The 15,600-nt window shown below is 42.4% G+C and overlaps 1 protein-coding gene across 1 annotated transcript in view; it reads left to right on the plus strand.

The window, feature by feature from the left end:
* The first annotated feature begins 127 nt into the window (after window positions 1-127).
* Window positions 128-15,600, plus strand: part of LOC139764078 (carbohydrate sulfotransferase 11-like) — a 36,500-nt gene continuing 21,027 nt past the window's right edge. The window contains exons 1-4 of the mRNA XM_071690557.1: window positions 128-4,134; window positions 4,728-4,892; window positions 5,575-5,685; window positions 9,163-9,296. Coding sequence (XP_071546658.1) covers window positions 3,394-4,134; window positions 4,728-4,892; window positions 5,575-5,685; window positions 9,163-9,296 — 1,151 coding nt within the window. The 5' untranslated portion in view covers window positions 128-3,393. The remainder of the gene's footprint in view (window positions 4,135-4,727; window positions 4,893-5,574; window positions 5,686-9,162; window positions 9,297-15,600) is intronic.

A 15,600-nucleotide genomic window follows, 5' to 3' on the forward strand; every position in this document is an offset into this window, starting at 1 on the left:
CGAGTGTTTGTATGACTTCCTCAGTCAGGCAGTCAGCCAGGCAGGAGCAAAGGAAACGCAGGGAGTGATGCGTTCCTCGGGTAGAGACAGTAGCCGCACCAAGTCATGCCACAAAACACTGGAGGTCCCTAGACTCCACCAGAGTTAGCTGGCTGGATTAGGATTAAGAGAGGGAAAAATGAGAAAATTCTTTCAACCATATAATTCTCCACCCACTTCAGGTCTCTAGTTAAAATCAGAGCAGTATGTTGAGCCATACAACAACCGTTGATGATGAACAGTAAGTAGAATAGAAATTGATATGTAAAATAACTTTAACAAAGAACATGGGCCGTCTGTAACAACACACTACAAAAGCTTATACTCCACCTTCATCACAAGAAAAGTGAAGTGAGTTATCCCTTGCGAGAATCCCATGAAGTTTAATGACATTAGTCCTAAAGTGAGTATATTGGAAAAGACCATTGACAGCATGTGATGGCGGCTCCTGCCTCTGGATTTTTTTTTTCTTTCTTTTTCACTGGGTGGTTAGGGGAAGGAGCAATGAAAAAATAGATTATACCCAGAGTGTGCAGTGCAGATGTATGGTACAGCTCTTACTGAAATGTGTGGAAGATTTACAGGATACTTACTTCTGTCGCCTTATTTACATACCCTCGGCAGACTGGTGTGTGCCTGGTACCAACAATCGCCATGGTCAGGGTATGTCTGGAACCGTTTGAATGGTGCCACGACATCCATTGTAACTCAGGTAAAAGTGCCCTCACTCTCTAACACAATAACAGGAGTTGATGAAGAGGTCCTGTCATTGTCAGCAGTACTGGGACACACCAAGAGGCCTGCAGCATCAAGGTCTATACCAGGTCAATGAAATGTACTCATGACTTCAGTTCTAGTTTTTCTTTCATTCCCAAGTGACCTCTCATGATTCCAGCTGTTACACTCAGCCTACTTAGCGAATCCAGGTGATCCGACGATGCAGTCTGAGGCAACAATTGAATATTGCTGGTTGTCCTGATCAACCGCTGTGAAGTGGAAGAAAACACTTTACTCAGGAATGACATAATGTTTCCACATAAACATATTCTGTGATCTGTCTATAGTTCATTTCTTCGTTGCAGCAGTCGTTATGGCGATCAGTAATACAAGTATAAATTCTATTTCCAGCTGTGGAATTCTCTGAGATTTTCCTGTTAACTGCTGATTACTGCATAAAGCTCCAAGTAAGCTGCTTCAACTATCTCTTTTCAGATATTCCTATTACGAGGATAAGGAGTTATTAAATTCTTCAACCCACAATATTACTTGTTTTCTGTGAAGGATTAAAATGTGGTCATCAGTGTGAGGTGGTCATTAGCACACACCAGACGCGCGCATACTGCTGCTACACCTGCAGTGCCACATACGTTGATACCAGATATGTGGCCTTCCACACAGTGTCATGTGAGAATTGTCATAAAAGGAGAGCATTAACAAGATGTTGCAGGAAATGGTTATGGGAGTGTTCGCACAGTAGATGGGTTTCAAGGTTTTACCACCATCAGTGGATTGTTGAAGTTTACATTCCTTTGTACCTTCCACACGCACAGCGTACAGAACGTGGGATATCAATATCAGAGATGCTTCGTTGTAAACCTCCCAGTTGTTTAAAGTTTGTAAACTCCTTGAGTCGGGTATCTAGACAAGGCCGCACTACATATCCTAACACGTAAACAGAGATCTAAAGGACAGTCAGAGAGCTTCTAGTGATATACATATGATATATATGTAGAGAGATAAACCAATACGGTTTTCGTATAGGATTCAATGATACGTAACTCAACTAACGACTTTCTGAGTCCTCCCTATATTGTAAACGTAAGTACGGGTACTTGGCATCTGTCTCGAGGGCGGAGCTACGGATGTTGACTTCCGCTGAGGCTGAACGGGCCTCCACAACATAACGGTAAGGTCAGTGACCGCCAGTCCTTACTCAGGATTCTCTAAGTGTCCTCAGAACCATTACCCATTCAACTACCAGCACAACTAAACCGCTAAGTTCCGGCTTTTTTTTTTTTTTCCATTTATCAATTCTCTAGAGCCCTTGACACATTCCCCTTAAATTCTTCCCTGTGGTGTTACCGTACTCCGCCTGCCCGAGGTTAAACGGCGAGTGGAAGACCATCTTGAGCGATGGTATATCATTGGTAGTACAGTCTCATGCAAGAATTTCTCTCACCGAAAGAGGTTGTATATCCCTTCTGCTAGAAGTAGCTGCGCAGTCTTGAGCCGCAGGAGAGTTTTAGAATGCACTTAAGTCACACTAGAACTCATTCATTGATACTGGTTCTGGGACAACAATGACTGAATGAATTTCTTTCGTGATGTCTCGTAAAGGTTCTGTTCGTGTTAAGATAAATCTTTCTTAAAGACTTAACCTCGGTGTTTACAAGAAAGAGGAGCTATAGATTCCCCTGATACCATCCTAAAGGAATAAAAAGGAAAACCTTTTCCATCAGTATTTCATTATAAAACAAGCAACACTCATGAGGAACCTGTAGAGGAGAAAATTATTCACTTGCACCGTTTACACTTCAGCCAAACCTCAGCAAAATCTCTTCTTCTGGACCTTACCACATTGTAACTATGCCTACCTGTACCAAACGTTGCAGGCCCAATGACATTCCAACACAGAGCAACAACAAACGGTCTCCACCACATGACTAACATGTAGAAATAGCCCGTGTTGTCAGTCGCCAATGTGTATCAATTTGATGACTATGTTTTCAAATTATTATAAAGCAGTTCTTCTGCTGAAGTTAATCAGATCCGAACATAAAAAAGAACTAAAAGATTAAAGAACATCTCGTTACGTACGAGTGATTTTATTAATTGTACAAAGAAAACATGTGATTGTTCATTCCCGATAGAAAGAATAACAAAAAACTATGTTAAGACGAATTATTAGTAAAACAATTTCTTTATGGTTGAATTAGCTATTTGGCAACTCTATGCTAGCGGACAAAGGTATACACCCATGTGCCAACCGAAGGTCTGTCTGTCTGTTTATGGCAGTATTCCTGCGAGGTTCGTTGGGTAGAGAGATCACGTTAGCTAATTCGTGTGTCTGGTTCAACCAGTGAGCTTCCGTTTTAGTATAGATATTCACTTAAAGAGAGTGTTCGGTGATGGTAGGCTATATTGTGAAAAAGCCGCCGTAGAAAATTCCTAACTAGATTCAACAGGAAATGAGAGATTTGAAGTGGAATGTAAAGGTTCTGTTAATGACACTTAGAAAATTAATTTTGGGAAATCTGTTACAGCAGGAATTAGGAAAGATGGCACGGTTAAGTTTCAAGAGAATAGTTTTAACAAGTTTTTTGTTTCTCTTGCTATTTTGCATTGTAAATTTGTATGACGACGCTTGGCCGCCGGGAGTGGTCAAAGCCACATACTGGCGAAGCAGCACAGGAGTTGGCTTACACTGTGTTCGCTCTGCAGAATGTTATGACTCAGAACTACAGTGAAGTAGGCAAGTCCACGCAAGCATCCGTCACTTCCGCTGGGGATGGCACGAGGAAGTATGAAAACGATGTTGGCGACAGCGATGAAAGGATGTATAATGTCCTCTCTCAACTCGCTAAGAAACTAGAAAATCATGAATCCCTGAGTGACAGTAAAACTTTCTACAGATTAAAAGGCAAGACATCTCAAAAAGCCTCACTCAAAGAGTTGCCCTCTCGAGCTCCAACTATGAACACGACATCTCCACCGTATGAGAGGTCGCCCACAGGCCTCCTAGTTAAGTATGTTTCGACCAAGGATCTGTATAGTAAAGTGCCACGTGATGAGGACTTCGGTAGTATTATATCTCTCCCCCAACAAGTCATCAAAAACATTTCGTTGCCAGAAAAACTTTCCTCGCAAAAAATTGCCACAGGCGTAGACCTCGCAAGAGCAATATCCTTGCCAGAGGTCCTCTCCAATAAGGATCCTCCGCCTCTGCGTCCAAGCATCAACTTGAAGAAGAGAAGAGAGAGGAAGGCAGACTCTCCGTTAGTGGTGCTGCCGAGAGATAAGTATTGGCCTACCGTGCTGGAACCCTCTGACGGCGCCATCTTCGCTTCCATCAACTTTTCGAGATATACGCCTGAGGTCAGTTGGCCGAATGTTATTCTAAATTATTCATTTCCATTGATGTTTTCATATATCGAATATCCAGTTTACTATCCTAGTTCGAGTCGTGCATTTAAAAAGGTGCAAGCGGGCACCACTGCATTTCTGGTTATATAAGGTAAATGTAATACATTTCACAATGAACATTTTTTGGGAAGCAAGATCTTAATGCTTGAAGTGGGCCATAAGAACATTGAAGCACTGTCTGTTAATCTTGAAATCATATTGACATGTCACAATTTGCGTGTATAGTGCTGTTGTTTGAAGGAGTCCCTCTATCACTATTCGTCATTCGTCATTACATTTATTGTTATTCTACTGTTTCCTGGGCACTGTGATCGTTTCTGATATTCTTGTCTTGACATTGCCACTATGACCTGTCTATCTTAGCTTACTGCTTATGGCAAAGCTGCCGCCATACTTAACTGATGACTTTGCCAGCATGACCATCCTACCATGTACCACATATTAAGAAGTTCGTTATACGTCTTTTCGCGTTCCATCGCGTGTACACCTTGACCAGTCTACCATGAACTGCCTTGCACTATTCCTTATCACTAGCCTTCTCACAGGACCGACAGTACCTTCAGGAGCATGTGGGTGTGTATGAGGAGCGAGCGCGGCTGGTGAGCAAGGTATGCCGTAAGAACCCAGCCCTGGCTTCGCCTGTGATTATCCAAACACTGGTGTGGGACCAGAAGCACCACCCCAACATCGTCTGGTGCGAGATCTCCAAGGTGAATCACCATTTCTAATAAGATTCAGCAGGATATGAGAGATTTGAAGTGGAAATGTAAATGTTCTGTTAATGACACTTAGAAAATTAATTTTGGGATATCTGTTACAACAGGAATTAGGAAAGATGGCACAGTTAAGTTTCAAGAGATTTTTTTCTGGCAATTTGACCCTGCACCAGAGCACGGGGTAAAGGGAGAGAAAATAGTAGTTACGGATATATGTGAGAGAGAGAGCAACGATAATATGGAGATGGTAGTGGGAAAGGGAGTTGATGGTGAGGAGTAAGAGGTAGTAGTGCAAAAGACAACTGTTGGGCAGAAGAGATAATTGGCTGTCAGCAGTGAAGGTGAAAAGGGTAATGATAGACAAGGATCTTAGTTGGGGGAAAATATTTGTTGGGGGATGACTGTGGTGGGGTGGAGAGGGTAATGGTTGGGATAGCGTAGCTGAATGTTGAGGGGAAAATAGCATTAGTGAAGTTTTAGTGGTCGGGAGGGAATATTCATGAGGTTGAAGTGAGTGGCGATGTGGGAAAGGGATAGCACTGATTGACGGGAAAGGGATAGAAATGATGACAGGCAGACATACAGAAAAGGAAATAAACAAGATTTTACCTATTATCTTCACCCCAACTCTCCTCGTCCCTTCACACACTTCATCCTCCTGTTCCTCGTCTTCCAGGTAGCGTCAAGCAGCTGGATGATCAATTTTCTGCGTCTAGCTCACTACCGAGAAAATGATGCGAGCCTCAGCAGCCTACCCCAGCAGGAGCGGGATGCTCTCAGATTTGAGGTAGGTCTGCCAGACACCGATAGGTTTACGGTAGGTCTGTAAAGATGCTCTGAGGATCTCTCTCTCTCTCTCTCTCTCTCTCTCTCTCTCTCTCTCTCTCTCTCTCTCTCTCTCTCTCTCTCTCTCCATTTACATTACACGTGCTCGCTCGGGGTCGGGCGCGCGTGAGTCCATATCATGGGCATGGCAGTTGGCCCACACATACGTGTTCATTTTCCCATCTGAGTTGATCGAGGAATGGGAACCTTACTTTGGGTTATGTGTGTTGTGTTTGTACAAGTACGAGGAGAGACATCGTACCTAATAGAAGGTTAAGAGATGCAGCAGCATGAATGGAAAGCTCTCTTTTTTCCTGTAACGTACAAATAGTTATTACACAGATACAAGTTTAAACTCCATTCCCGCACAGTCAGGCGTTAGTGAGAGGACAAGAGCAAGGGAAGGAGTAGCACTACTGAAACAGGAGTGGTGGGAGTATGTGATAGAGTGTGAGAAAGTAAACTCTAGATTGATATGGGGAAACCTGTAAGTAGATGGAGAGAGATGGGTGATTATTGATGCATATGCACCTGGGCATGAGAAGAAAGATCATGAGAGGCAAGTGTTTTGGGAGCAGCTGAGTGAGTATGTTAGTAGTTTTGATGCACGAGACTGGGTTATAGTGATGGGTGATTCAAATGCAAAGGTGCGTAATGTGGCAGTTGAGGGAATAATTGGTGTACATAGGGTATTCAGTGTTGTAAATGGAAATGGTGAAGAGCTTGTAGATTTATGTGCTGAAAAAGGACTGGTGATTGGGAATACCTGGTTTAAAAAGAGAGATATACATAAGTGTACGTATGTAAGTAGGAGAGATGACTAGAGAGCGTTATTGGATTACGTGTTAATTGATAGCCGGGCGAAAGAGAGACTTTTGGATGTTAATGTGCTGAGAGGTGCAACTGGAGGGATGTCTGATCATTATCTTGTGGAGGCGAAGGTAAAGATTTGTAGAAGTTTTCAGAAAAGAAGGGAGAATGTTGGGGTGAAAAGAGTGATGAGAGTAAGTGAGCTTGGGAAGGAGCCTTGTGTGAGGAAGTACCAGGAGAGAATGAGTAGAGAATGGAAAAAGGTGAGAACAAAGGAGGTAAGGGGAGTGGGGGAGGAATGGGATGTATTTAGGGAAGCAGTGATGGCTTGTGGAAAAGATGCTTGTGGCATGAGAAGCGTGGGAGGTGGGCAGATTAGAAAGGGTAGTGAGTAGTGGGATGAAGAAGTAAGATTGTTAGTGAAAGAGGAGAGAGAGGCATTTGGACGGTTTTTGCAGGGAAATAATGCAAATGAGTGGGAGATGTATAAAAGAAAGAGACAGGAGGTCAAGAGAAAGGTGCAAGAGGTGAAAAAGAGGGAAAATGAGAGATGGGGTGAGAGAGTATCATTAGATTTAAGGGAGAATAAAAAGATGTTTTGGAAGGAGGTAAGTAAAGTGCGTAAGACAAGAGAACAAATAGGAACTTCATTGAAGGGGGCTAATGGGGAGGTGATAACAAGTAGTGGTGATGTGAGAAGGAGATAGAGTGAGTATTTCGAAGGTTTGTTGAATGTGTTTCATGATAGAGTGGCAGATATAGGGTGTTTTGGTCGAGGTGGTGTGCAAAGTGAGAGGGTTAGGAAAAATTATTTGGTAAACAGAGAAGAGGTAGTAAAAGCTTTGCGGAAGATGAAAGCCGGCAAGGAAGCGGGTTTGGATGGTATTGCAGTGGAATTTATTAAAAAAGGGGGTGACTGTATTGTTGACTGGTTGGTAAGGTTATTTAATGTATGTATGACTCATGGTGAAGTGCCTGAGGATTGGCGGAATGCTTGCATAGTGCCATTGTACAAAGGCAAAGGGGATAAGAGTGAGTGCTCAAATTACAGAGATATAAGTTTGTTGAGTATTCCTGGGAAATTATATGGGAGGGTATTGATTGAGAGGGTGAAGGCATGTACAGAGCATCAGATTGGGGAAGAGCAGTGTTGTTTCAAAATTGGTAGAGGATGTGTGGATCAAGTGTTTGCTTTGAAGAATGTATGTGAGAAATACTTAGAAAAGCAAACGGATTTGTATGTAGCATTTATGGATCTGGAGAAGGCATATGATAGAGTTGATAGAGATGCTCTGTGGAAGGTGATATGAATATATGGTGAGGGAGGCAAGTTGTTAGAAGCAGTAAAAAGTTTTTATCGAGGATGTAAGGCATGTGTACGTGTAGGAAGAGAGGAAAGTGATTGGTTCTCAATGAATGTAGGTTTACGGCAGGGGTGTGTGATGTCTCCATGGTTGTTTAATTTGTTTATGGATGGAGTTGTTAGGGAGGTGAATGCAAGAGTTTTGAAAAGGGGGGCAAGTATGCAGTCTGTTGTGGATGAGAGAGCTTGGGAAGCGAGTCAGTTGTTGTTTGCTGATGATACAGCGCTGGTGGCTGACTCGTGTAAGAAACTGCAGAAGCTGGTGATTGAGTTTGATAAAGTGAGTGAAAGAAGAAAGCTCAGAGTGAATGTGAATAAGAGCAAGGTTATTAGGTCCAGTAGGGTTCAGGGACAAGTCAATTGGGAGGTAAGTTTGAATGGAGAAAAACTGGAGGAAGTGAAGTGTTTTAGATATCTGGGAGTGGATTTGGCAGCGGGTGGAACCATGGAAGCGGAAGTGAATCATAGGGTGGGGGAGGGGACGAAAGTTCTGGGAGCGTCGAAGAATGTGTACAAGTCGAGAACATTATCTCGGAAAGCAAAAATGGGCATGTTTGAAGGAATAGTGGTTCCAACAATGTTATATGGTTGCAAGTTGTGAGGAGGAGGGTGGATGTGCTGGAAATTAGATGTTTGAGGACAATATGTGGTGTGAGGGGGTTGTTATTTCATGTGTGGCGGGTTGGCGATGGGAATGAATAAGGGCAGACAGTATGAATTGTGTGCATGTGTATATATGTATATGTCTGTGTGTGTATATATATTTATACGTTAAGATGTATAGGTATGTATATTTGCGTGTGTGGACGTTTATGTATATGCATGTGTACATATGTGGGTGGGTTGGGCCATTCTTTCGTCTGTTTCCTTGCGCTACTTCGCTAACGCGGGAGACAGCGACAAAGCAAAATAGATAAATAACAATATAATATATATATATATATATATATATATATATATATATATAGAGAGAGAGAGAGAGAGAGAGAGAGAGAGAGAGAGAGAGAGAGAGAGAGAGAGAGAGAGAGAGAGAGAGAGAGAGAGAGAGAGAGAGAGAGAGAGAGATTAGCTAATTGAATTCCAAGATCTTTTTCACAAATATTTTGAGTATGGAAGATCAAATTCGTGCTTCTACACAAATATACAATGACGTCAAATCCTTCACTTGACTGATATGGATTATTTTTTGGAAAACTTGCATTTCGCTCTTGCTGTTGCTTCTTTTTTTACTTTACCATCTTTTTAACATTGATTAATCTCCACCAGGAGTCACAGTTCGAGGCCATCAACGTTCATTTTCTTGTGTACCGTCGCTTCCCTGCCCCTAGCACCACCAAGGAGCGATCTCGGGTTTTCCGCCATGCCTTGAGGCTCCTTATTGTCAGACATCCATTCTCCAGGTGAGTTGGGTCATCTCATGCTAAGTCAGTTTAAGAGTCAGTTCAGGTTGACTAGGTCAGTAAGTTGTGTTGGGCCACTGTTACCCCTTGAAAAGGGTGGCTCAGTTTGAAAGAAGGGTTTCAGCCGAAGGCAGGCAGAGTGTATCAGCCGGTGGGTGAGATCAAGAGTTGAATAAAAGGTGGTTCAGGTCATTAGACCAATGATTCTAAGTATGCTCTTGAAAATAGCATCCATTTTTGGGAATACGAAACATTCTTTTTATTCTATACCATACTTTGGTTTTTACTCCTGAGAGCTGGATGCTTCTATGCCTCCACTAATAGCTAGACCATGCAATGCTCGACAAGCTGCTGTGTCACATGATTACTGTGTAGTTGTTGGCAACTCATGGGTGGGCCCTTTTGATGACTGTTTCTTTCCCTACAACTCAAGGCTTTGGAACTCAACTCTCTACCTTCTCATGTCTTTCTCACTAACTATAGCCGGGCACATTTCAAATGATAAGTCTTTCTTTTTTCCAAGATTCGTAAATGTATTTCCTAGTCTCTCTTTTTTCCCATTCATAATCCTTTCCATATTTCAGTTAAGGCCTGGCCTTGATGTGGACTTTTGTCCATGAGTGAAGTCTTCAATGTAAGTTAAAAAAGAAAAAAATACTAGCAATCCTGTCATCATGTATTTTTCTCAAATTGATTTTAGTTATAGAAATAGAAAAAAGTCTGCAAAGACTTTCTTGAAAGATTACTATTGTTCTGTTATTACAGACCCCCATTATTAGAGTGTATTACTTGGTAGACATATAAAGGAGAGACTCGTGGGTGTGAATGTGTTGATCGGGGCAACTGGTGGAATGTTTGATCACTGTTCAATGGAGGATAGGATGATGGTTTCAGAGGCTTTAGAAAAAGAAGAAATTATATGGGTGGGAAGCCCGTTGTGAAAGTAAATGGGCTTTTTATGAAGAGAGGTACCCTATACACCTCAGTTATACCCTAAATTGTAACATTACTCACTTCTGCATTTAGATTACCCATCACTACTGCCTGGTCTCTTGCATCAAACTCATGACACTCTAAATCAGCTGCTCCCAAAAGACTTGCCTCTCATGGTAGTGCATAAGCACTCAAAGTTACCCTCTCTTGCAATCCTCTTAATCTTAACCGATGTCAGTTTGGAGCTTACATCCTTATACACTTTCACACACTCCTATAGCTCCTGTTTCAACAGTAGTGCTATCCCTTCTTCATTAGTTTTTGCCCTCAGAACAACCCATGACTTTACTCCTAAGACATTCCCAAACCATTCCTCTCCTTTATCCTGTGGCTTTGCTTCACTCAGCGCTAAAACTCTCAGGTTCCTTTCCTCAAACATATTGCCGTTCTCTCCTTTCTTCTAATCTTGGTCACATCCACACTCAGTCAGACACCCCAGCCCCAAACTTTGAGGAGGATGAGCATTCCCTACTGGCTTCTTCTTCTGTTCCATCTTTTATAAACTGCAGTACAAGGGGGAGGAAGGGTTTAGACCACCTGCTCCTGCCCCTTTTGGTCACCTTTTTCAACATGCAGGGAATATGAAGGTAGAAGTCTTTCTCCCTTACCCTATATATGTTATACTTTGTCGCTGTCTTCCACGTTAGCAAGGTAGCGCAAGGAAACAGACGAAAGAATGGCCCAACCCACCCACATACACATTTACATACATACACGTCCACACACGCACATATACATACCTAGATATTTCAACGTATACATATATAAACATACACAAGCATAAACATATATACACATGTACTTAATTCATACTGCTGCCTTTTTACATATATATATATATATATATATATATATATATATATATATATATATATATATATATATATATTTTTTTTTTTTTTATACTTTGTCGCTGTCTCCCGCGTTTGCGAGGTAGCGCAAGGAAACAGACGAAAGAAATGGCCCAACCCACCCCCACACACATGTATATACATACGTCCACACACGCAAATATACATACCTACACAGCTTTCCATGGTTTACCCCAGACGCTTCACATGCCTTGATTCAATCCACTGACAGCACGTCAACCCCGGTATACCACATCGCTCCAATTCACTCTATTCCTTGCCCTCCTTTCACCCTCCTGCATGTTCAGGCCCCGATCACACAAAATCTTTTTCACTCCATCTTTCCACCTCCAATTTGGTCTCCCTCTTCTCCTTGTTCCCTCCACCTCCGACACATATATCCTCTTGGTCAATCTTTCCTCACTCATCCTCTCCATGTGCCCAAACCACTTCAAAACACCCTCTTCTGCTCTCTCAACCACGCTCTTTTTATTTCCACACATCTCTCTTACCCTTACGTTACTCACTCGATCAAACCACCTCACACCACACATTGTCCTCAAACATCTCATTTCCAGCACATCCATCCTCCTGCGCACAACTCTATCCATAGCCCACGCCTCGCAACCATACAACATTGTTGGAACCACTATTCCTTCAAACATACCCATTTTTGCTTTCCGAGATAATGTTCTCGACTTCCACACATTCTTCAAGGCCCCCAGAATTTTCGCCCCCTCCCCCACCCTATGATCCACTTCCGCTTCCATGGTTCCATCCGCTGCTAGATCCACTCCCAGATATCTAAAACACTTCACTTCCTCCAGTTTTTCTCCATTCAAACTCACCTCCCAATTGACTTGACCCTCAACCCTACTGTACCTAATAACCTTGCTCTTATTCACATTCACTCTTAACTTTCTTCTTCCACACACTTTACCAAACTCAGTCACCAGCTTCTGCAGTTTCTCACATGAATCAGCCACTAGCGCTGTATCATCAGCGAACAACAACTGACTCACTTCCCAAGCTCTCTCATCCCCAACAGACTTCATACTTGCCCCTCTTTCCAAAACTCTTGCATTTACCTCCCTAACAACCCCATCCATAAACAAATTAAACAACCATGGAGACATCACACACCCCTGCCGCAAACCTACATTCACTGAGAACCAATCACTTTCCTCTCTTCCTACACGTACACATGCCTTACATCCTCGATAAAAACTTTTCACTGCTTCTAACAACTTTCCTCCCACACCATATATTCTTAATACCTTCCACAGACCATCTCTATCAACTCTATCATATGCCTTCTCCAGATCCATAAATGCTACATACAAATCCATTTGCTTTTCTAAGTATTTCTCACATACATTCTTCAAAGCAAACACCTGATCCACACATCCTCTACCACTTCTGAAACCACACTGCTCTTCCCCAATCTGATGCTCTGTACATGCCTTCACCCTCTCAATCAATACCCTCCCATATAATTTACCAGGAATACTCAACAAACTTATACCTCTGTAATTTGAGCACTCACTCTTATCCCCTTTGCCTTTGTACAATGGCACTATGCACGCATTCCGCCAATCCTCAGGCACCTCACCATGAGTCATACATACATTAAATAACCTTACCAACCAGTCAACAATGCAGTCACCCCCTTTTTTAATAAATTCCACTGCAATACCATCCAAACCTGCTGCCTTGCCGGCTTTCATCTTCCGCAAAGCTTTCACTACCTCTTCTCTGTTTACCAAATCATTTTCCCTAACCCTCTCACTTTGCACACCACCTCGACCAAAACACCCTATATCTGCCACTCTATCATCAAACATTCAACAAACCTTCAAAATACTCACTCCATCTCCTTCTCACATCACCACTACTTGTTATCACCTCCCCATTTGCGCCCTTCACTGAAGTTCCCATTTGCTCCCTTGTCTTACGCACTTTATTTACCTCCTTCCAGAACATCTTTTTATTCTCCCTAAAATTTAATGATACTCTCTCACCCCAACTCTCATTTGCCCTTTTTTTCACCTCTTGCACCTTTCTCTTGACCTCTTGTCTCTTTCTTTTATACATCTCCCACTCAATTGCATTTTTTCCCTGCAAAAATAGTCCAAATGCCTCTCTCTTCTCTTTCACTAATAATCTTACTTCTTCATCCCACCACTCACTACCCTTTCTAATCAACCCACATCCCACTCTTCTCATGCCACAAGCATCTTTTGCGCAATCCATCACTGATTCCCTAAATACATCCCATTCCTCCCCCACTCCCCTTGCTTCCATTGTTCTCACCTTTTTCCATTCTGTACTCAGTCTCTCCTGGTACTTCCTCACACAGGTCTCCTTCTCAAGCTCACTTACTCTTACCACCCTCTTCACCCCATCATTCACTCTTCTTTTCTGAAAACCCATACAAATCTTCACCTTAGCCTCCACAAGATAATGATCAGACATCCCTCCAGTTGCACCTCTCAGCACATTAACATCCAAAAGTCTCTCTTTTGCACGCCTGTCAATTAACACGTAATCCAATAACGCTCTCTGGCCATCTCTCCTACTTACATATATATATATATATATATATATATATATATATATATATATATATATATATATATATATATATATATATATATATCTATATATATATGTCGTAGAAGGCGACTGGAGGGGACGGGAGCGGGGGGGCCAGAAATCCTCCCCTCCTTGTATTTTTTTTAACTTTCTAAAATGGGAAACAGAAGAAGGAGTCACGCGGGGAGTGCTCATCCTCCTCGAAGGCTCAGACTGGGGTGTCTACATGTGTGTGGATGTAACCAAGATGTGAAAAAAGGAGAGATAGGTAGTATGGTTGAGGAAAGGAACCTGGATGTTTTGGCTCTGAGTGAAACGAAGCTCAAGGGTAAAGGGGAAGAGTGGTTTGGGAATGTCTTGTGAGTAAAGTCAGGGGTTAGTGAGAGGACAAGAGCAAGGGAAGGAGTAGCAGTACTCCTGAAACAGGAGTTGTGGGAGTATGTGATAGAATGTAAGAAAGTAAATTCTCGATTGATATGGGTAAAACTGAAAGTTAATGGAGAGAGATGGGTGATTATTGGTGCATATGCACCTGGGCATGAGAAGAAAGATCATGAGAGGCAAGCGTTTTGGGAGCAGCAGAATGAGTGTGTTAGTGGTTTTGATGCACGAGACCGGGTTATAGTGATGGGTGATTTGAATGCAAAGGTGAGTAATGTGGCAGTTGAGGGAATAATTTGTATACATTGGGTATTCAGTGTTGTAAATGGAAATGGTGAAGAGCTTGTTGATTTATGTGCTGAAAAAGGACTGGTGATTGGGAATACCTGGTTCAAAAAGCGAGATATACATAAGTATACGTATGTAAGTAGGAGAGATGGTCAGAGAGCGTTATTGGATTACGTGTTAATTGACAGGCGCGCGAAAGAGAGACTTTTGGATGTTAATATGCTGAGAGGGGCAACTGGAGGGATGTCTGATCATTATCTTGTGGAGGCGAAGGTGAAGATTTGTAGAGGTTTTCAGAAAAAAAGAGAGAATGTTGGAGTGAAAAGAGTGGTGAGAGTAAGTGAGCTTGAGAAGGAGACTTGTGTGAGGAAGTACCAGGAGAGACTGAGTGCAGAATGGATAAAGGTGAGAGCAAAGGAGGTAAGGGGAGTGGGGGAGGAATCGGATGCATTTAGGGAAGCAGTGATGACGTGCGCAAAAGATGCTTGTGGCATGAGAAGCGTGGGAGGAGGGCAGATTAGAAACTGTAGTGAGTGGTGGGATGAAGAAGTAAGATTCTTAGTGAAAGAGAAGAGAGAGGCATTTGGACAATTTTTGCAGGAAAATAGTGCAAATGACAGGGAGATGGTTAAAAGAAAGAGGCAGGAGGCGAAGAGATAGGTGCAAGAGGTGAAAAAGAGGCCAAACGAGAGTTGGGGTGAGAGTCTCATTAAATTTTAGGGAGAATAAAAAGATGTTTTGGAAGGAGGTAAATAAAGTGCGTAAGACAAGAGAACAAATGGGAACTTCAGTGAAGGGGGCAAATGGGGAGGTAATAACAAGTAGTGGTGATGTGAGAAGGAGATGGAGTGAGTATTTTGAAGGTTTATTGAATGTGTTAGATGATAGAGTGGCAGATAAAGGGTGTCTTGATCGAGGTGGTGTGCGAAGTGAGAGGGTTAGGGAGAATGATTTGGTAAACAGAGAATTGGTAGTGAAAGCTTTGCGGAAGATGAAAGCCGAAAAGGCAGCGGGTTTGGATGGTATTGCAGTGGAACTTATTAAAAAAGAGAGTGACTGTGTTGACTGGCTGGTAAGGATATCTAATGTATGTACGGCTCATGGTGAGGTGCCTGAAGATTGGCGAAATGCATGCATAGTGCCATTGTACAAAGGCAAGGGGATAAGGGTGAGTGTTTAAATTATAGAGTTATAAT

This window comes from Panulirus ornatus, chromosome 48 (genome assembly GCF_036320965.1).
Source record: "Panulirus ornatus isolate Po-2019 chromosome 48, ASM3632096v1, whole genome shotgun sequence".
NCBI classification, from domain to species: domain Eukaryota; kingdom Metazoa; phylum Arthropoda; class Malacostraca; order Decapoda; family Palinuridae; genus Panulirus; species Panulirus ornatus.